The 24149-nt window shown below is 36.6% G+C and overlaps 1 protein-coding gene across 1 annotated transcript in view; it reads left to right on the forward strand.

Moving 5' to 3' along the window:
- Window positions 1-24149, forward strand: part of LOC131031464 (probable aldo-keto reductase 1) — a 114047-nt gene that overhangs the window by 65140 nt on the left and 24758 nt on the right. The window contains exons 2-4 of the mRNA XM_057962583.2: window positions 9924-10091; window positions 10328-10531; window positions 10713-10885. Of these exons, the coding sequence (XP_057818566.1) occupies window positions 9924-10091; window positions 10328-10531; window positions 10713-10885 (545 nt within the window). The remainder of the gene's footprint in view (window positions 1-9923; window positions 10092-10327; window positions 10532-10712; window positions 10886-24149) is intronic.

The following is a 24149-nucleotide window of genomic DNA, read 5'->3' on the forward strand; positions in this document are numbered from 1 at the left end:
AGGCAAACTATTCAAAAGTATTGCTTTGGCATCATCATCTTTTATAGTCTCATTAATCCCAACTAGCTAATTTAGGAGAGAGCGAAACTTAGTGATATGATTTGGCATTTTTGTATCTTTTTCCATCTTCATTCCATACATTCTCTGCTTCAATGTTGTCTTGGCACTTTTTGCTTCAGATCTAAAGAGCTTGTTTAATGACTCCCAAATTTCCTTTGTCGACTTTGTAAAATCCACTTGGCGTAAGTATGCTTTTGACAAGGCAAGGCCAATAGTTCCCAACGCTTTTTGATTTTTGATAGTCCATTTGGTAAGGTCATTTGCATCAGTTGGAGGGATTGAGTTGGGTTTAACATCGCAAAGATCTTTTTCGATCAAGCGTAACTGCATTTGTAGTTGCCAAGTATGAAAGTCTCGTCCTTCAAATTTCTCAATGAGAGTTAATTTGTCGATGTAACACTTTAAATTAAAGGTGTTGGGTTCAATCGATAATGTGCCTTTACTATAACAGTTTAATACGAGGAGAACTGGATTTATATAACCGACAACAATACCACTATAAAACCATTAGAACTTTATTTTAATTTCTAATATAGTTTAAAAACTATAATTAGAAATCAAGTGCATTAAAACACAACCTTAACAATTTTGTTTAATTGGCTCTATAGAAGTGATAATTTTAAAGTAATAGAAAATGGCTGCCAAAATAATACATTATAAAATTACTTAGGATGACTATAATCAATCCCCTAAATATGCCCACCTCTATGCAAACTCGACATTCAATGGATTGTGTAGGATAAACACCATTGCTTTCTCACTCGTGTACAAAAATGGCTGCTGTAATAAACTTTGGTATGTACATGGACATCTGAAAATGTACATTCAGGCCAATGCAAGGGAAAAGGACCTCGTGCAGAGAGATTGCGTGAAGAGTTGGAGCTCGTTAAAGGGCACGGGACATGGCAATTTCTTCTTTCTTTTTCAAACTTGCGGCATTCAAAGAGAGCTTGTATTGAGTGAGAAAAGTTTTTGCAGCATTCTTCAAGCAACTTTGCTGAGACAGATTGCTTCTCCTCCAAAACACCTAGATGCAGGTCATCAAATTGCCATGTATCCTCACTTGTCCACTTTGTCACTTAGTTAATGTCTAGAGATAAAGGCTGATTCCAAACAACATCCACAAGTCAATTGTAACCTCCAATATTTATGCTTAGGAATAGCAAATTTTAATGCCACAAATCTCCTGTGTTGTGCCTCCTTTATTGCCAGCTCTGATACCATATCAGAGATTTCAGGCAAAATAATAGAGGCATTCAAAGAAATTTAACATAGAAAATAATATCGCGCTTCTCATTCCTCGCATTCCAAACCATTACATATATAAAGGATTAAACGTCCCAATGTATGGTTTCAACTAATTACAAACTTAGTGAGTTGTTAAAACAACTTGTAACAAAACCAAACTTGAGCACTAACAATAGATTTCCAACACTATCCTTTACAACCCAAGTGGCACCTCCATGTACGACTTGCAATTTTTCCTCACTCGCGTCTTGTAATTGATGTACGACTTTGATACTTGTTCTTTGTACGACCCTTTTTCCGCTTGCTTGTATGGTGTACTCACGTATGGCCTTGATTGATGCCTCACCTATGGGCTTGATTGGTTTTCCATGTATGGTTTAATATTTTCGTACAATGTCTAGTTTTCCACATGTGGTTTAATGTTTGTGTATGATGTCTTTGAATTCAAGTACGACTCCTCCTTAGTACCATACAGCTTGTCCTCTACCTTGTACACACTTGACTTCTCCACTGCATGTGGCTCTGTGTACGACCTTAACCCATATCTTTTCTTCTTCTATTCGTACAACGCGTGTAAGTATGTTCCTACATAGGCTCTTTCATGTTCGTACGATATGTGAGCTGCCTCCATGTACGACCCTCCATGTGTCACATATGGCTTAGTCTACCCCTTAGTACGACTTACTATCTCCTCCTCCGTACAACGTGTGGTCTTTGTATGACTTGTTTGGTTTCCCTTTGATTGTATATGGTCTACTTCCTTCTACTCGTGTATAGCCTGTTCTCGTACGGTTTCTCCTGCCTAGTACAAAATGCTTCAAATAGTCTTTGGTTTTCCACAAGACGAATTTTAAAATTTTTTTTCCTTTCATTTTGCATCTCTGTATTGTCATATGTGACTATCATATAGAAATTTTTGTTGAAAAATGAAAATTTTTACTCTATGGAACGCTTCCCGAGGCAGAAATTCGCCCCATCCTTGGATTGGATCGATCGTTGATCCATCCCCAAGCTACGTTTCGAATTTCGTCGCGTTCTGAGTCTGTTTGCTATGTTTTTGCTTCAATGTAGGGGAATTTTTCGATAATTACCAGTAACTAGTAATTTGTTTTTCAAAACGCCCTTGAAGCTTTTAGGCTTGTAGGGGAATTTTTCTCCAACTGCAAGTTTTTATAAAACTTGTAATGAGGGTTTTAAAACCCCCATTACTAGTATCTTGACTTTAGTGTTTATAAAACTTGTAAATGGGATTTTAAAACTCCTTTACATGTCTTTATAACTTAAAGTTATTTTTATGAACATTTTATAAAACTTGTTTTGTTTCCAAAACCCAAAATTCTTCCATGCCATTGCACGCTGATTTGGGTTCGAATTTTTTGGAGGAAATGTAGGGATTCCTTCCAAGTGTGGATTTGCTGCAACTTTGAAGGATTCAAACCCATTTTCCACACCTTCATAGGGAAAGTTATTTTTATAATGTTAAAATAAAACTTGTAAATGGGATTTTAAAACCCCTTTACATGTTTTAAGTGAAATCACTTGTAAAGGGAATTCTATTTCCCTATTACAAGTAATTTAACTTGTAATTTCTTTTCTAAAACCCGAAATTTGCCTTAGAGGCAAAAATATGAACATTTTATAAAACTTGTTGTTTTGTTAACAAAACCCGAAATTCTTCCATGCCATTGCAAGCTGATTTGGGTTCGAATTTTTTGGAGGAAATGTAGGGATTCCTTCCAAGTGTTGATTTGCTACAACTTTGAAGGATTCAAACCTATTTTCCACGCATTCATTAAACCATTTTTCGCCATTTGTCTTCTTCAAACGTTTTTTCTGAATCTTGGATTTATGCGATTTGCCATGGTTTGGGGGTTTGAATCCATCTACTCCTAAGGCGTTTTTCCCTCAACCTTGAATGCGTTGGATTCTAAGCATTTATTAAATCGTTTTATGCGCATTTATGGTTTCGGATTTGCAAAAAAGGCCCTAAAAACAATCACGTTTTTTGCTAAAAATGCAGCATTCTTCGCCTATGAGGTATGCTTTCAATCCTAAATCGTTTTTGCTTTGTCTTGTATTTAATGATGAATGAGATCAGTTTTGAACCATTTCATTAGCATTTTTACATGGCATTGTTATAGCAAATCGGTTTTGCTTTTGTCACAATGCGTGGCTAAGTTTTTTCATTGTTTAAATTCTATTTAAAGGGCTTAATCTTCCATGTTGGGTTGATTCTCCAAGTTTGGATTTCTTCTCAACCTTGCAAGGTAATTTTTATTTTTGTATTTCTTTCTTTTTTCTTTCCTTGCATTCTCTTGTTTAGTTTTAGTTTTGTTCATGTTCATAATGGGTTTATGAGAGGAAATTCCCCATTTTACAAAGAAATTTGTAAAGTAAAGTTGTTCTTCCCCTTTGTAATTCTCCTTCTTTACTTGCATTTGGGTTTTAGAAACCCGATTGCAAGTAAGAGGAAAATTTGTGTTCTTCCCCTTTTTGAGCAAAGACTTAACCTTCTTTGGTCCAAAAACAATTCAAGTTTCAAAATAAGAAAGACGTGCTCTTCCCAATTTGCAATCTTCCCAATTTGCAAAGAAATTTGCAAGTGTGAAAAGTTCTACCTGAAGTTGTGTTCTTCCCTTTTTGGACAAAGACTTAACCTTCTTTAGTCCAAAAAATCAAGTTTCAATGACAAAAAAATCAAGTTCTTCCCAATTTCGGGTTTTGAAATCCGGATTGCAAGTTGAAAGTTCTTCCCATTTTGGCATGACAAAGTTCCAAGTGATCTTCTTGAAATTCATTTTTACCTATCCGTTTCCAATTTCCTCATCCGTACTTATCATCCTCGCCATTTCCTACTTGCCTAAATACCATTTTTTTCATCCATTCCTTCGATTTTCAGTTTGTAAATAAGTTTGCATTTGGATTTAGAAAACCAATTGCAAATGTGTTCTTCCCAACTTCCAAATTGAAAATTCATTCTCCTTCCATTTATTCATGCTTCGTGTTTTGCAAGTATAATTGCATTCGGAATTTGGAAACCCGATTACACGTTTGTACTTCCCTCTTGTGTACTTGCAAAACATGTTTCAAAACCCGAAATAAGTCAAAAGCTTATCTTTCCACCTCTTATATTTCCTCTCACAAAGCCAAAGTACGAAAGTTGAACTTTACCATTTGGAGGAGTAAAAATGTCTAAAGGTACTGACTTTGATATTGCCTTGATACTTTTGGATTTACATTGCAACATTCCCAGTTGTTTCCAGATGACAGATGTATCATCATCTCCCACTCCAAAAAAGATGAAATACAGGTATGACAAATACCAAAATGAAGTCCCTCAGTCACAGGTTTCCTCCTCCCTTGATCATATCAAGGATATTGAGATAGGGCATGTTGACATGTCCGAATTCATACAAAGGATTGAAGATTCGAAGGAGGGGGATATGCAACGGTTGTTGGACAGCCATATCCATCATGCCGCATCCTTTCAAGTTGCTGCACTAGAACTGGAATTTATTCTAGCATGTGCCCGTCATTTTGATAAAGAGACACGAGTTATTAAAAATGATGATGGAGAAGTGATCATTCACCTGGATGCAGAAGCTATAGAGAGGGTTTTCAAAATACCTTCTGAAACCATTTATATAGAGATCTCCAAGCAAAGTGTAGCTGAATACTTTGCCAAAAGGGAGAAAGACTGTAAGCGTCATATCAACAAATGGATTCATGAACCTCGCACCGCGCTTACCAGATGGGCAAAGTTATATTGATCTGATTGCAAGAATGAGATCGGTGATACTATTACTCTTCTGAGTCGTATGATGGGATTGGAACATTTCAATGTTTTTGAACCTTGGATGTACCAATTTATTATGTTAATAAGGCAGTCTCAGCACATCTGTTGGGGTGAGATCATCTGTGATGCTTTGTGTGAACAACTTGCAGTCGTCTTTACTACTTTCACCTTCTACATGAATTCATATCTCGTGTATATTGCTGCGTCACTTAGACATTTCCCAGGTCTTTCCACCAAGGGTGACCGGATGCTTGTACCGGTTTGGGAATACTATGATTAGTTGCCTCTAAGATCAAGTAGGTCTCATTTCAGAAGGGTTCAGGACGCTTTCTTTGGTCATTACTTGTGTCAATTTGACAAGAACCTGAAGAACAAAAGAGTCTCAGATGAAGCATGGGAAAGGGTGAAAGAATATGGTTGTTTGTTTCTCCAGTTTCCAACTTTTACCTACATGAGAGTTGGATGCTATGGCGGGGAGCCTTACATGCTCCCACGATACCCAACCAATAAGATTATTCTCATGGAATTGGGAAGGCAGATCATGGCTGTGCATACACATCAGTCAGTTAAGCACAAGGTTGGCATGGGTATTTCTTCCAACAACCCATTGAAGATTGGTCAATATTCTCTAATGACTTCAATCAAGGCCAGGGCTATGGAGACCGAGTTGCAGGAATTTAGACTCAAAAGATCCATACCTAGAGTTGATTTCGATTACTGAGGCATGAAGGAGAAGATCAAGAAGACCTTCATCCATGTACATCGAGTAGAAGATATTTGGGTTGATCTCCGCACGGAAAAGGAGATTTGCAAGATGGATTACTGTCGACTCACTGCAGAACAGATTGTGGATCTAAACCTTGTAAACATGCCACAAGGGATGATTGATGATGGTAACATTCTCGATCTTGAGTTTGTCAATTAGAATGTTAATGAGGCTCCACTTCCTTCTATCCATTGGTCCCATAAGGAAGGCACTTCTATTTTGGATAGATTTCAGTCAGTTCTTGCCAATACCAATATCTGGCTTAAGAACAATGGTGTCAAGCTCATTAAGATTAAGGTTGGGAAAGAAGATGATTCTACAGGTCCTCTTGGGCGGAAGTCTGAAATTCAACTAGACAATAAAGAAGGTGCATCCTCTTCTAGTACGAGGATCAAATTGCGAGTCAGCCGTGCAATGGTGCTTCCTCCTCAGGAAATAACAGTTCAAGGCAAGGAGAAGCCACAGTTGGAAATTCATGTGGTTGATCCTGAAGCTTCAGAGGAAGAAACTCAATCTGATAATGCTCCTCAATCGCTTTCTACAGAGTCCCCACATAATTCTCTTTCTTCACTTCCTATTGAGGTACCCATGTTTCCTCCTGTGATAGATGTGAGCTCTCAATCTGCCCCTTCAGTTTCAGAATCTCCGCAGAACATTCTTCCACTTTCAGCAGCAGAACCATCTCAAGGTCGTTCTCAGGAAAATTTGTTGAATATCTTTTCAGATGATCCTTCATATGTACCTTTGTCTGATATTGATACTTCTATGACCTGTTTTGATGAGTTCATGACATCTTCATCACATCCTGTCGTCACTCAACAAACTATGGTGGCTATTCAGACAAACACTTCTCCCAAGATCACCACAGTTGTTCAAACAAAAACTGCTTCTCCCTCTCCTAGAATCAGAGTTAATGGCTTTACCTCCATGGCTTAGTTCCTTCACTACAAAGAGGAAGAAGCAGGTGATCTCACCTGATGCCTTCGATTATCAACAGTTGAAACAATCAAAACCTAAAGCTGTTAAGAGGGCAAAGACAGTTTCGAGGGTGATCGTTGATGAAAATCGGATGAGAGTGGCAGAAATCGCTGAACCAATATCAGATAAACCAATTGAAGAAATGCAAGCGGCTGATTATCGGATCACCAAAGTGCAATTGGGTAAGCAGACTCATGAGGTTGTCAAACATGATGCTCAACAAACAATGGCTACATAGGCACAACGGTATGATGAGGTTTTGAACAAGAAAGATCAATTGGAAGTAGAGAAACAAAGACTCATGGCAGCCATCCAAAGTATTACTCTACCTTCAAATGGAGAAGGCCAAGTGCCTGTTTCTTCCAAGGCCGGTGAACCAATCCAAGGTATCGAGAGAGCCGCCCAAAAGGTTCAAGCCTTAGACACCTGGGTTGATCAATTGCATGACTTATGTTCACAAGTCATAAGACAGGTATTTGAAACAATGGTTAAATTGGAAATCATTGAAGATAAGTTGAATCAAATCTTGGGTGCTTTCAAACTAAATTTGGAGAAGATTGAGAGAAATTTAGTTTCTTGGCGAAAGATGCCTCAACATCAGTTGGGCGTTCTTCAGGTGCATGACGTAATTCCTTCCAGAGTCATGTACATTGAATATGAGGAACTTCTGTAGAACAAATCTCTTGTTCTCAAGTCACTCATTGAAGAAATTGATGAGACCTTAAAGTTCCGTGAAGCAGTCTTTCAAGATGTTACCTCCCGTTGTAAAAAGGCATCCTGCGACATTTTAAATCAGAATGATGAGTTGCTGCCTGAGGAAGAAGTTCTTGCAGATCTGCAACTCAAGATTCATGATGAATGGAGAAGTGAGCAATCTCAGTCGCTTCCATTCAAATATTGATTAAGTATCAAACTGAGTTGCAGGAAATCCGGTCCGCATTGGAAAAGGGCAACTCCATGCTATGCCAATGCCATGATGTTATCGTAAAGACTAGGGTGGTGGCTATGAACACTCATGAACCAGATCCTGATGAATTGCAGAAAGTTATTCAGAAGTTTGAATTGTTCATATCTTCAAGAGGTGCAACTTAAGTGTTTTTAACACTTGTTGTAAAATTTTAAAATTGTAATTTCATAATTGTAGTTTCCCTTTCGGCAAGTTTACTTGTAAAAACATTTTTGTAATTGCAAGTTGTCATCACTTGCATTTTTGTAATTGCAAGTTAACTCCTTACTTGCACTTTTGTAATTACTTGTAAGGCAACTACAAGTTGTGTCCGAGTAGGACTGTAGTTGGAATAAGTCTTAGTTATGAAGTCATAATTAGTTGTTGAATAGGTCTTGGTGGTTGAGGGAATTTCTCAAGTTAGTTAGGATCCTCCCACCTTTTTCTCAAGTCTCCTCTCCTATAAATAGAAGAGAGGGTCCTTTGTAATCTTTATCTTTTGGGAAAGCAAGCAAAAACTCTGCCAAATTTACAGTAAGAAGTCTTTGAGCTTATGTATGTGAATTGAAGGTTTTGAAGAATAATAAAGAAGGATTACTCAAGTTTTGAGTCTTTGAGCTACAAGTTTGAGTTTGACTCTTTTTATTTCTTCTATGCAAAGTGTTTCTAAAGGAGCTTAGTCCAATCTGATTTGAAGTCTTTGAGCTGCAAGTAGAGAAGATTAATTAAAATATGAAATCTCTAGAAGGAACAACAAGTCTTTGAGCTTGCATCTATTCTTGAGGGAAAAATTATTGTTTGATGAGAAAAAGCAGCAAGTCTTTGAGCTTGCATTAGTTCTTGTCTTTGTGTTGAAAGAATAAATTATTCCAGTCTTTGAGCTGTTGTTTTTTATTCGTTGTAAAATTTAGTATAGCAAAGGGTAGATAGGACTTCTAATAGTCAAGTCTTTGAGCTTGATATTGCTGTCCCGTCCCGAAAGAAGTGACAGAAGTCTTTGCGCTTTCAGGAAACTTCATTTCCTTTCTCTCATTTTACTTGAAAGTGGTTACTGCTATTCATATTCAATCGCTATGCTTTTCTGTGAAGAGAAAAGGATATTGTCTTTCTTGAAGAAAGAAGGAAGACTGCTGTCCCATCCTGTTTTTATTTCAGTTTTAGTTAGATAGGGGGAGCCTTCCCTTAATTAGGAGAGTTTTTACTCGTGTGTTGTGGTTGAAACCACAATTTTGTATATTGCCCCAAGTGTACAAAATTTTCAACCAACAATTAATAAAGTTAAATTGATAAAATTTGTTGTTATACTGATTCACCCCCCCCCGCCCCTCTCAATATAACCGTGTGTTCTTCATAAACAAAACCCTAAAGCGCTCTTCCTAGTACTAGCATCTCCTACTAACTCCAAATACACAAAGCTATGCAACATCAATGCTCCTACTAATTAATTGTATGTTTACACTTATATGTAATAAATGAGGTGCTTCTGTATATAAGGTGGTTGTAGTCGTTGCAGCTCTTTAGTGAGCTTGTTGTACTGTCATTAATGTGGTAATTGTAACATTAATTTGGTAGATGGAATATTAAAATTCTACATTTATATTAGGCTGCTCTCTCTATTTGAGGAGCAATCATTTTTGTGTCATCTCATTTCCTTGTTCATACTTACATAGGGCACCTGCAATTTTTATTGCCTTTGCAGTGAGTTTGCTTAGAGGAGACAGCGAAAGCTCTTAGCACGAGCAATAATTTTCTATAATTCTTTTTTGACTTAAAAGTTGAACAAATTGAATTGATATGATATGCATGAATAGGTACTTCTGTTGAACATGGAATATTGTAACCGATAAACTATTTTTAGATATAGAATTCTTATACTGTGAGTTCCTGTGACTTGAAATACTGAAAACAAATATAACTGTTGTTGAAGTTTGTAATTGTTATCTTGCATATTAAGCCCTTCAGTTCTGCTTGCCCTTTAATTTTTTATTCCTGTATCTTTGCATTTTTCATACTGTTGATATATTATATTAGATTAGTTTTAACTTTAAGCCATTGCTCAAAATTTCAAAACAAAAACTTCTTTCCTATCACCTTTTCTAATTCATTCTTGCATACATCCAATTTCCAAGGTTTCAGCATTAGGTCTTGGATGTTCAGGACTTTCAGGAGCATATGGTTCATATTCTTCTGAGGAAGACACAATCAATTTATTTCAGCATGCGTTCAACAGCGGGATCACATTCTTCGACACTTCCGATTTCTATGGTCATTTTGCCAATGAAATATTGATTGGAAAGGTATACTTCATAATCTTGTATAGTTGCTTTTGAATTTTGATTTCTTCCTGATTTTTCTCTCGTCGGGCTTTAGTACAGGTTTATCTGCAAACAAGCTATGACCTTTGTATATCAGAGTAAAAAGTAAACCTTGTGCACACATTGAATAATCTGCAATTGTCAATGCGACTGGGAGGATTCATCTGAAGGTACATTAGTTGTAAAGGAATTAATCTGTTATAATAATTGGGTTGCAGGTCTTGAAATACTTACCTAGGGACAGAATTCAACTAGCAACAAAGTTTGGAGCTGTGATAAAGGATGATTTGAGTGTTGAAGTTGTTGGTACTGCAGAACATGTACGGAAGGCTTGTGAAGCTAGCCTCCAACGCCTAGATGTTGAATACATTGATTTGTACTATCAGCATCGTGTAGACCAAAAAGTTCCGATCGAAGAAACGGTGATCTTGATGTTATTTTTTCCTCCATTCTATGTAACTAAAGCATAATTACAGACATTTGGAAATCTTCTATTCAGTGCATATGTAGTGCCTATTTTTATAGAATTATATCTTTTGCATATGAACAGTATAGTTGCTTTTTATTACCTAATCATTTGTTAATTTGTGATAACATATATAGGTAGGGGAAATGAAGAAGCTTGTGGAGGAAGGAAAAATTAAGCACATTGGACTTTGTGAGGCAAGCGTGGATACTCTAAAGAGAGCTTATGCTGTACATCCTATCACTGCAGTACAATATGAGTGGTCTTTATGGTCTCGGGATATTGAAAATGAAATAATTCCAACATGCAGGTCTTTATTCTTAAAAGGCTCTCAACATGTATCTCTCCTCCAATTCAAATTAGACTATGTTTCCTTTGGTTTGCTTGATTTATTTTATAAAATAAAAAATGAAGGACTTGCCTGATCATCGTTTCCAATTCATGGAGTTACATATGAGTGTTTTTATGCATTTACACAAATTCTTCCATTTTCAGGAGTTTCTAAAAGTGGAAGCGTTTTGAATGTCCATTTCAGATTCCAATTTCTTCATAGATAATTTCTGAGAGGAAGACAATACCTGAGATTTGATGATAAATATATTTTTAACAGACTATATTCATTATATTTCGGCATAAACACACAATCAGCACTTGAATTGTAAGCAAGAGACCAGGGCTTTCAAAAAGAATCTTGACAGTCGCATCATTGAGAGTTGTAATTCGGAAAACATTAATACTGTCAAATTCCAATAACTTGACTTATTGGTGGTAAATCCAACCAGCCAATATGTGCATGAGTGTTATTGCTTGGTCAATAACCAACCAGCTATGTGCCATAAGAAATTTCTTTGGGATGAATAAGAAAAATGAATAAAGAAGAGTTAACAAGAAGTACATGCCGCCAAGCAACATTAACAGCTATTCCATGAATTCTTTTTCCTCCTCTCATTAAAGAGACACTATAAAGAAATGATGGGCATATTTTTTAAGATATAATCTAACAAAGATGTTACCATTCGAAAGAAAAGTGACATCTAACTTAAAAAGACATAGCATACTATTACTAGTAGTGTTCAAAGGAGAAGCTATAAAAGGCAGTAAAAATCACTTCCAGGAAAAGTTTTTGTTTTCAGCCTATGTGAACATATTTGTGAGAGTAGGATTCGAATATGCCATTTTCTTTGAAGCAATAATTTTGAACAGCACTATAATGCCCCATGTTTGTTTGCCTTGGGAGGTTTGTGGTTGGAATTGTATTTTAGCTATGTATCACGGGATGCATAGGTCATTTTTGTGCATGTTGTGTGGGGTGTTTATTGGTATTTGAGTTTCATTGTTTTCTTTCATAGGCTTTGTTGTGATTGTTGCGTGTGAATGGAGTGGCATGCTTGACTTATGAGATGTATATTATGCATTATACACTATGTTTAAACTACTTTCATATTTAGAAATGACATTCCTCTAAATTTTGAGTGTGGGGTTTTTGTTTGCATTAAGATGTATGTATGCTAGTGTGCCGAGTTCTTTGTGGGGAAACTTGATGTATTTCATTACATATTGTATACATAAGATACACATTATGCTTTCTGTGATAGAACTATAGATGTTATTTTAATGATTTCAATATACTGTATTTTCATTGATTATCATAATTCCATAGTTATGCGACACTGAACCCCATTGGATAAATTCATGTTGCTTTGGCTATTATTTAAATATGTGGAGTATATTAAAGTAATATTTAGTTATTTAATGGTCATTTAGGAACATTTTGATATATTAGATAGTTTCTATTTCTATTGATTGTTTTGTTTCGAAACATCAAATGTAATTGTCTTTATATGTAAGTTACATAATGTAACCTTTGTTTCATTAATTAAGCATCAAATTACCATTTCATGGTATCAGAGTAGGATTTCATTTTTTTGCAATTTAAAAAAAAACAAAATGTCACAAATTCTAAAACTGTTCAGAAGAAATTTTTAGTGATAAAAATAGAAGCTCTTTTTGGTATTTTGTGACGGTCTTGTTCATGTCTGAGCATGAGTTCGTATTTTAAAAATCGCAGAAATTTGTGGGTTGTGTGAAGATCGTGCGGTTCTTTTCATGTGTTAGAAGGTGTTGCCTGTGTTTTACATGGCTCATTTTCGTGTCGGATCTACCATTCATGACCGTTTTCTGTTCGTGCTTGTTTGTTTTTTCTGCAAATCATGGGCTAGTGTTTTTGACACGCGAAGAAGAAAAAAAGTTATTTTTTCTACGCGATTTCGGTCCGTTTTTCTGCAATGACACCATGTGTTCCACGCACGCGGGTGTGCTTCATCTGTGGAGGTCTTTTGCATGGTTTTTCTAGGAAAATTCTGGGTTTTCACTTGTGTTTTTTTGCAATGTGCTTTTGTTTTCCTTTTTTTTGTGACAGTTTTCTACATTTTTAAGCACATGACGAGTTTGGGTTTAGCGGATTTTTGTGGCTAGGGTTTTTGTTTTGGAGCATAGTGCAGCTGCATCATGAATATTTTCGTAGACTTGTGATTAGGGTTTCCTGTGCCCTAGGGTTCTGCAACAATATTTTTTCTATTGCTAATTAGGGTTTTATTTTTTGACTAATTTTTTGGTATAAAAATTGAGGTTTTCGAAATTCTCATCTTAGGATCTATGCATTGGAATTTGTGCCTCAGGTTTCGTGCCAATTTTTTTGACAATTTTTGCTCATTCATTCAATGCTTTCGGATTTGTGTTGGTTGTTTCTTTGACCTGATTTTAAATCAAAAGCTTCTGCCTTGTTTTTTGTGCCTACGCAAGGTTGACCAGTTTTGACCTTGGTGATTGTGATGGCGTCTTTGACTAACATAATTTTGAAAAGTAGTCAAAAGTTCAACAGTGTTAATTACAAGATGTGGAAACAACACATGCTTACAATATTTGAGTATCGGTGCCTTGACCAGATTGTTTTGGGTAATATCGCTCATCCTTAAGCGGTGGGAAAAGACCAGGACAAGTTCGACGAGCGTAACCGGGAAGCAGTGATGCTCATCAAATTATCGGTCACTAATGATCAGCTGCCTCAAGTGTCATTTGGCAAGACAACTATAGAGATTTGGACTTGTTTGAAAGATCTCCATGAAACCATAGATAGAAGCCGAGCGTTCTTTTAAAGAACATGTTGTTTTCTATGATAATGGATGATAAGATATTTCTGTAGGAGCAACTTACGAAGATCAAGGATATCCATGACTAGTTGGAAGCTATTGGTCGCAAAATGGAGGAAGAAGACGTGGTGGTGTTTACGTTAAAGAGCTTGCCTCAGTCCTACGAGCATTTCATCGAGATGTTCAATATCACTTCCACTAGTGTTGATCTAAAGTTTCTTGATCTCTACAACAAGCTTCTATAGCAGGATCGGTGGAAACAACAATTTGGTAGCAACACTAGCACATCCTCCACTGAATAGGCATTCACTGCCAAAGCCTCAGACAAAGGCAAGCCTTTCCACTAGAAAGGATAAGACAAACCTCAAGAGAATCCCAAGAAGAATATTTAGTGCAATTATTGTCACAAGTGTGGTCATATGAAGAAAGATTGCAAGAAATGATTGGCATTTGAGCAATCAAAGTAGGGAGGGTCTTAGCAGAAAGTCCATGTTGCAGACAATACTGAACAAAGGGAGTCTACCTTTTATTCTTTTATGGCCATAAGACTAGCTGTCCATGTTAAATCATCTGCCTAGTACATCAATTCTGGAGCTTCTAGACATTTCACTCATCGATGGGACTCGTTCACAAAATACACGCCATTCAGAGATTCTGTGATCTTTGGAGGAGGCAAAGTGAGAATCAAACAACAAATACTGAGAGGTGGGGGGATGAATCAATATTTGAGCATATTATTAAAAATTTAAAGCTCAAAGTAGAGAAACAAAACTTGAACACAAAGACACAAAGATATATCATGTGGAAATCCCTTTTGGGTAAAATAACCACGGTTCAACTGAAACTTCTATTAAAAGAGTACCAACTCAAGGATACATAAAGTGAGCACCAACTCATAGTGGGCACCAACCCAACTTTCACAAAGAGCACACTCAATTCAAGGCTATGAGCACCAACTCAACCAAACAACACTTAGAAAACATAGAACACTGCTTTCAGTAAATGAGGATTATATAGTTCAAGATCAGACTCCCCTTTTTCATATAGTTATCTCATCCAACTGTAAGAGTCCAATTGATGACTTTGCAGCAATACACAGTTTAATCTTCATACACATGCTTCAACAAAATCATAGTCTTTGATAAAAATCTGCACTTTCTCAAGAACAGATTGCTATATTTTTATCGTTGAATCTTTAAAAGACTTCAAAATGAAAGGCCAAAAACACCTCCAAACAAACACGACAACATCCTCAATCAATCACGTTTACACCCCTAGTCGACCACCTCCAAAAAGTTTTTTTAAAAAAAACCAACACCTTCAGAATTTACTCCAAATCGCATGCATCATTATCATCTGCGTTAGAAATTCGGCTCCCTTGTTTTTGAAAGAAAAAGATAACCACACACTGCTAGCACAAATTAATAATAATTTCAACCAAAGACAGAAGTTGATATTTGAAACGGACGACACAACCAGTATTCCAATTTCATATCTTTTCCACTTTCTACCAAAAATACTCTCCTCAACATAAAAAAAGACGTTGAACAACACTTATCTCCCACAATTGTATTGAAGGAAATCATAGAATTTTTTTTTTGAAAAAATACGATACCTAGCTTTAAATTTTTTAATGCACTCCCGCCCAAATTAATTCTCCTGTCACAACAACTGGCAACATAATTTATCCACTTGCTTTGCTTGCGTTACCTTATATGTTGAACTTGGCCAAAAAAAACTAACACAAATGGCTTATCTAGAAAAACACGACTCTGAAATAATAGCTCCACTCCCTTTTTTTCATGAAATGAATGAAAGATACTTCCAGAAATTTCCGTTTTTTTTAGAAATGCACTCAACACACAATAGCGAATGGTAATATTAATTTTAGAAAGCATGACCCTTGCAGAAGTAATTGCCACGAACTTGATAGAAAAAATATATCGCCGATTCTTGAAAAAAATTCTTTGACCAGAATTTTTTTTATAAGACTTTGTTGAGTCACCAAAAGAGAATAGAGCATACGCTATCTAAATCAAATTTGAAGTCAACTCATCAAAAAGACGAGTCCCACATACTAAACTTATGTGGCAAGAGAAGCTGAGGTGGCATAAAAACTGATCAAGCAGCTCAGTTAAATTGCAAAAAGAACTTTGACATCAATGGCTAAAAACTTCAACACGAAGTCATCGACGGAACTGGTCAACAAGGGCAATGTTCAGATTACATCTGGAGGGAGAAATTTGATATTTCTCAATGTATACTATGTTCCAGGAATGGAACTAAAACTTTTCTTTGCTAGTCAAATTATGCGCCATTCTGGAGGGAGTATACTTTTGTCAGCAAGGGCAACGTTCAGATTACATCTGAAGGGAGAAATTTGATATTTCTCAATGAATACTATGTTCCAGGAATGGAACTAAACCTTTTCTTTGCCAGTCAAATTATGCACCATTCTTCGAAGCTGTATGTCATCTTCAGTGCACACAAGTGCAACATTGTTGACAAAGAGACTTGAACTATAATGGGTGTTGGCCTCGAGGATCATGGTCTTTGCAGGCTTGTTGACACTTGTGATTCTCAAGGGCATGCTATGGCAGCAGAGAGTTCATCCATCAGGACACTTTGGCATTAAAGATATGGGCACCTGAATGTTCACTATCTCTCTCAGTTGGCTCATGAGGGTTTGGTTGTTGGGCTACCCGAGATTCAGTCATAGAATCATGGTGTTTGTGGAGCTTGCCAGATCGGTAAGCAACATCGACTCCTTTCTTAGATGGCGTCGCTTGGAGAGCTTCTTAGGTCCTGCAACTAGTCCATGTAGATGTCTGTGGACTGATGAACTCTGCATTAGTCATTGGCACCAGGTATTTTTTGTTATTTGTCGACGACTCAATAGAAAAATGTTGGTGTTTTTCTTAAAAACAAGTCAGATGTGTTCCCTGAATTTCAGAAGTTTAATGCCTTAGTTGAAATTGAGTCTGGGTGTCCCATCAAAATTCTTAGGTCAGATAATGGGGGGAATTTTGTTCTACTCTTTTCTCCAACTTTTGTGCACACCATGGCATTAAGCATCACTTACCACACTCTACACCCCTTAGCAGAACTATGTTGTTGAGCAGAGGAACCGCACAATCACCGACATGGACCATTCTATGTTGGAGCATAGACATGCTCCTAAGAAATTTTGTGCTGAAGCATTCTACATTGCAGTGTAGCTTCTAAACTGGTCTTCCACACAAGTCGTTAAGAAGATGACCCCAGAGGAAGATTGGTTTGAGAGGAAGCCCAAAATCAGCCACTTGAAAGTTTTTGGCTCTATTGCTTATGTTTGGATTCTAGATGCAAAGAGATCAAAAGTGGATTCTAAGAGCTAGAAATTGATGTTCATGGGTTATAGTGACAACCATAAGGTTTATCGGTTGATTGATGTAGACATTGATCGTCTCATATTCAATTGAGATGTCGTGTTTGATGAAGGAGGGCCTTTTTTGTCCACTTTTCTTGTTTTAAGTCTTGAAGATCAGCCTTTGAAGGCTAAGGATTTGGGTGTTCGACTTCCCTTAGTTCCACCTAAAGGGAGGGATTTTGATGACTCTGAACCAGAGGATATTGAATCTCTTAGGCAGGATCTTGTTCCACCAGATTTTCATCAAGAAAATTTGGATCAACATTTTGATGAGTTTTTTCTAGACACTTCTACTTGTCTTGATCCTTCGGCGTTAGGTACAGGTGCTTCTCCTTGTTGACCTAAATGGTGGGAAAAGATCATTGGTGCTATTCGTAATGATGAATTTGTTGAGGGGAGATCTTCTAGAGGCAAGAGCAAAAAGAACACAATAAGTTTTGCTCTCATGGCAAATCTTCAGAGTATTTATGACCCTCAAACATATTCCAAAGTCAAAGGAATACTTGAATGGGAAAAGGCTATGGAAGCTAAGTATCATAGTCTTTGGAAGAACAACACTTGGGTTCTGACAGATTTTCCACCCCAGAAGAAACCCATTGGCTGCAAATGGTTATACAAAGTGAAGTACAACGCTAATGGGACTCTTGATAAGTACAAAGTTCGATTGGTGGCTTAGGGCTTCTCGCAGATAGAAGGCTTTGACTATGAGGAGACATTTTCTCCTACAACAAAGATGAGCCCCATTCAATTAGTTCTGGCCATTGCAACACAGTTTGGTTGGAAAGTCCATCAAATGGATGTCAAGAGTGCCTTCTTGAATGGAGAATTGGAGGAAGAAGTCTATGTGATGCAGCCTTAGGGTTTCAAGTTTGTTGGGAAAGAACATTAGGTATGTAGACTGGTGAAAGCACTCTATGGCCTCAAACATGCTCCTCAGGCATGGTACATAAAAATTGATCAATATTTGGATGGACAAGGCTTTAAGAGGAGTCCTTCGGATCCCAACTTGTATGTCAAGAATACTGGTAGTGAGATCATTGTTCTTGTCATCTATGTCGATGACTTGATCATTACTGGTAGTGCGACACATTTGATTGAGTAGATCAAACATAATTTGTTCCAGTCTTTTGATATGACAGATTTGGGACTTATACATTATTGTCCTGGTGTAGAGGTTTGGCAGACTAGTGGCAACATCTTTATCTCTCATTCAAAGTATGTCGGGATTTTGCTGGATAAGTTCAAGATGGATGATTGCAAACCTTCATCTACACCTATGGAGGAAGGGCTGAAACTATTAGCCAAATCAAATTCACTTGTGGTGAATGAATTAGCATTTAGGCAACTAGTTGGCAGTCTCATCTACCTAATAGCCACTAGACTTGATCTTAATTATGTTGTGAGCTACATATCTCGCTTCATGATAGCCCCTAAGGCATAACATTGGGTTGCAACAAAGTGTGTACTGAGATATGTGAAGGGTACACCCGACTCTGGCATTCTGAACAACAGAGGCGAAGATCCTTAGTTGATTGGTTTTACAGACTTAGATTGGGCAGGTTCTGTTGATGGCAAGAAGTCTACTTCTGGGTATGTCTTTAGTCTGGGCACGGGTGCAGTCACATGGACCAGTAAGTAGCAGCAAACGGTAGCTCTTTCCTTGATTGAAGTTGAATATCAACAACATGCGAGGTAGTTTGGCTTTGAAGGATGCTTTTAGACATCTAAACTTCTCAAGCAGGTTCTTCATCCTTGTACTGTGACAATCAAAGGGTGCTGAAACTTGCCAAGAATCCAATCTTCCATGAGCACACCAAACATGTTGAGCTTCACTATCATTTCATTTGACAGCTTGTAGAAGATGGATCATTATTATGTTCCAACTAGGGATCAGACTGTAGACATCCTCACCAAGTCTTTGAGCTTGGACAAGTTTGTAAAATTTAGGGGGCAACTTGGTGTAGTTGATAGGATGACCATTAAGGGAGGGTATTAAAGTAATATTTGGTTTTTTAATGGTCATTTAGTAATGTTTTGATATATTAGATGGTTTCTATTTCTATCGATTGTTTCGTTTAGAGACATCGAATGTAATTGTCTTTATATGTAACCTTCATTTCATTAATTAAGCATCCAATTACCATTTCAGAGTATGTACACTTGACAAGTGAATGAACATATGATCTACTTGTTCTTAAGCGTTTTTAGTACTTGTTGCTAGTTAACTCTCTCTTATCCTCTAAAAGGCTTTTTCTTATCACTCATGACACTAAGGACATCCAGTTGCCTTTCTGTGATTCATCTGCCACTTAGAAGACTACACCACCTTTTAGTTGTGCTTGGCATTCTACTTTGACACTTAACCTATAAGTTTGACACCACCTCTTTCTGCTATATACGCCACAAAGGTCATTTGAAAAGCTGTTAGGCACTCCTTTAACTTTGTTGCCACTAAAAGTCATGAACCCTTCTCGTGGGTGCACAAAACTGAAAATAGGTACATTTGCCACTTTAAATATGTAAAACTTTGCCCTTACCTGTCACTTAAACAACTGACATTTCTTTCTAGACACACCAGAACACTCATATCTGCCACTTAAATGACATTCGTGCCTATTTCACTCGCATTTGTCACTTGATACATATCTGGTACTTGTGTCATTCAAAGACTGTTCAATACAGGCCTGGGTACCTGATTTACTCTGTGGTGTCATTCACTACCACCTAGGTTCTGATTTAAGTCACCCTTACCACTAAAGATTTCTCACAACTGTTTAGGCGCAATCTAGCTCCATCATCTTCTGTGTCATTCCTTAGTGCCTTTTTCTAACCTCTTTGTTACTCAAATCTCAACCAGGTATTCATTTAGTGCATATTTATCACTTATTAAACACCTTGGTGCCCTTTTTGATCATCTATGTCACTAAAGACTCCTTATCAGCTTGCAGGTGTTTCAAGTTTTTTTTCATGTTGTCTGTAACCTGATCCTCTCCCAAACTGTCCTTCATTGATTCTTTCCTTTCATTGTGTTGGTTGAAAATTTTGTACACTTGGGGAAATATACAAAATTGTGGTTTCAACCACAACACACGAGTAAAAACTCTCCTAATTAAGGGAATGCTCCCCCTATCTAACTACAACTTTGAAAATAAAATAGGATGGGACAACAATCTTTCTTCTTTTTTCAAAAAATACAATATCCTTTTCTCTTCACAGAAAAGGATAGCAATTGAATATGAACAGCAGTAACCACTTTCAAGTGAAATGAGAGAAAGGAAATGAAGTTTCCTAAAAGCGCAAAGACTTCCGTCACTTCCTTCGGGACGGGACAACAATATCAAGCTCAAAGATTTGACTATTGGAAGTCCTATCTACCCTTTGCTATACTAAATTTTACAATGGATAAAAGACAACAACTCAAAGACTGGAATAATCTATTCTTTCAACACAAAGACAAGAACTAATGCAAGCTCAAAGACTTGCTGCTCCTTCTAGAGATTTTCCTATTTTAATTAATCTTCTCTACTTGCAGCTCAAAGACTTCAAATCAGATTGGACTAAGCTCCTTTAGAAACACTTTGCATAGAAGAAATAAAAAGATTCAAATTCAAACATGTAGCTCAAAGACTCAAAACTTGAGTAATCCTTCTTTATTATTCTTCAAAACCTTCAATTCACATACATAAGCTCAAAGATTTCTTGTTGTAAATTTCGTAGAGTTTTTGCTTGCTTTCCAAAAGATAAAAAATTACAATAGACCCCTCAAGTATTTATAGAAGAGGAGCCATGAGAAAAAGGTGGGAGGATCCTAACTAACTTGAGAGATTCTCTCAACCACCAAGACTTATTCAATAACTAACTAAGACTTCAATAAATAACAAAGACTTATTCCAACTACAGTCCTAATGGAACACAACTTGTAGTTGCCTTACATGTAATTACAAAAGTGCAAGTAATGTGTAACTTGCATTTTACAAAAAATACTTTTACATGTAACTTGTCAAAACAAAATTCCATGTGTCTAAAGACACGACTTTAACTGCATCATCCTTTGTCTGTGATGATCTTCATGTCGCTTCAAGATGCTAAAATTTGAAGTATTCTGGATTGGTAAAGACATCTTGTACCGGAACGAGAACTTGCATCCTTATTTTCTTGCTTGGGGTAGTACTAGCTTTTCAAGAGGGAAAGGTCTGCCTTCCTCTTTTCATGTCATGACCATCTTTGTCTTGAAAGCATTCTATGCTCTCAACCATGAATTGTTGTTGTATCTCTTCTTTGTATCATCCTTCATTCTTGAAATCTTCTTGCAAAATAAGGCCCATGCCTTAATCCATTGATTTGGTAGATCTTGTGTGCAAACCGGATTGACAAGGGAAGAGAGAAATTGATGCAAAAATGGGCTCATAAGTGAATTTCGGGTTTTGGAAGTTGCATTACATGTGTGGGGAAAACAAGAGCATTAACTTGCAATTGCGGGGAACAAACATGCAACTTCATATGTGTAATGGGTAACTACAAGTTTGCATTTGTAATTGGACCTTTAAAACTCATTTACAAGTGTTTTTTGAGTGCATTTTGGACCAATTTCGGGTTCTGGATGGTTGACCGCAGGTAGACTTTTAAATGGGGAAAATGAATGAAGGTGTGAAATGAGTGGATGAAATGGTATGTACGGATGATGGGAATGAATATGAAAAGATTTTGGGAAGATCATCTTCAAGAAAATGGGAAGAACTTTCAACATGTAATCCGGTTCTAAAAACCCCATTTTGAAAGAATGGGTATTTCTCATCTTTGCAACTTGGAATTTCAACAAAAGATGGTTAAATCTTTTATCCATAAGGGAAGAACAATGCAATTCTAAAATTGCTTTACAAAGGGGAAAATCTCTCTCACAAAATCTGATTTTTGGGGAAAAACCAACATATTTTGAAAACAAGAAAAATGAAACAAGAAGAAAAGAAATCTTACCTTGCTCCAAACTGAAAATGCCTTCTTCAAAAAGATGATCAATCTTTGAAAGAAGGAAGGAGAACTCTTAAAAAGAAATTAACTGCATTCCAAAACCTTAGCCACGTTTTTGAAAAAATGCCCAAAACTGAAAAACATGGCAGCAAATGCATGAGAAATGGCATGGAAAATGGTCAAGACTCTTTCTAACCTCAACGCCTTAGCATGCCAAGCCAAAACGATTCATAACATTGCTGATTTGTGGCATTCCAAATGGCAAAAAAACGTGGCTGCTGTTATAAAGCTAAAAACCAGCAATCTTAACCTCCATGTGGCGTGAAAGGTGTTTGAAAATGCATAAAAATAGGGAGGAATCCAAAACGCCTTCTATCTCCCAAAAAATCTCCACAAAAATTTGCCTAAAATCCTAAAAAAAAAAACGTTTTTCCTTGCAATTCGGGTTTTTTGGAACCAATAACAAGTTTAAAATGCATGAAACAATGAAAATCGGGTTTTTTGGAGGATATAACAAGTTTAAAATTTCACTTTTTCAACATGTTAGGCAAAATCGGGATTTTTTGACCAAATAGCAAGTTTAAAATGTCAAAAATGCACTTTATAAGCAAAATCGGGGTTTTTTAGACCAAAGTGCAAGTTTTAAATTGTCACTTTATTTCATTTCTAGGCAAAATCGGGTTTTGGAGAGAGATGTGCAAGTTTTAATTACTTGTAAAGGGAAAATAAAATCCCTACAACAAGTTTTAATAACTTGCACATATGTAATAGGGGTTTAAAATCCCTTTTACATGCAAAAACCATTAAAGTAGGGGTTTTTAGACCAAACTGCAAGTTTACTTGTAATTTAGCCAAAAATTCCCTATTTTAACTAAAAAAGACCAAAAAACAATAAAAATGATAAAAACAACAAAGGAGAAATTTAAAACAAATTACAAGTAACATCTTTTAAATAAAAGTGCACATGTAATAAGCCAAAAATTCCCCTACAAAAGCCAAAACAATGAATATCATTAAAACTTGCAGTTTGAAGAAAATTCTCCACCTGCAGTCGGGATTTTAAAACCCGAAATTGAAGGAAAGACATAGCAAACGAACCCAGAATTCGACGAAATTCGAAACGTAGTTCAAGGATGGAATGAGGATTAAGCCAGTCCAAGGATTAGTCAAAATTTTGCCTCGGGAAACGTGCCATAGAGTAAAATCTTCAACTTGTAGTGACTATTCTGAAACCCGAAATTGCACAGAAAGCTAGGAAAAGGAAGACCAAAACTCACCAAAACTTAGACAATGATGGCAAAGACCCCCCCAATGATTTGACACTATCAAATGTGAGTTTTGTACCTCGTAAAACGTGCCTTGGAGACAAAAATGACACTTTTTTAGGCAAAAATTTGTAGGGGTTGTCACATTTTTGAGAATCCAAAAATGAGGACAACACATTGTGACTTGGCCAATAGACAAAACAATTTCAAGGATGACAACCATCTCAGAATGGGGCGAGCAATAGATCAGGTTGAAATCATGACATTGGACACTGGCATACATATGCAGGACAATTTGACAGACAAACACGACAAAGCATGCAATAAAAAGGATTTATTACCGAGAGTTTCATAGCGATACAACATGTTTCATTAGGGTTTTACTAGATAATTTACACCAATTGTCAGTTTTGTTACTAATCTTGAAGTTGTTACTTTTGCATTAGGTTGTTACCATTTTATTTACACAAATTGTCAAATTTATTACTAAGCTTGACATTGTTACCATTTTATAAACTGGTTACAATTTAATTTACACTAATTGTCAATTTGTGATTAAGCTCAAATGTATCCTTTTAGAGTTGACTGCATAAATAAGTTTCACAATGGGCATAACTATGGCTAGAATTTTTTTACATAGGGAGATTACGAAGACATGGGGATGTTTATAGACAATTACATAACTTAAAAGAAATGGAAAGTTCCTTTCTGGTTCTTCCTGAATTTGCTTCCTTGGTTGGTTCATGGTAAATCAAAATGATGACTATTGCACTTGGTGGTTAG

The sequence above is a fragment of the Cryptomeria japonica genome, chromosome 10 (genome assembly GCF_030272615.1).
Source record: "Cryptomeria japonica chromosome 10, Sugi_1.0, whole genome shotgun sequence".
NCBI classification, from domain to species: domain Eukaryota; kingdom Viridiplantae; phylum Streptophyta; class Pinopsida; order Cupressales; family Cupressaceae; genus Cryptomeria; species Cryptomeria japonica.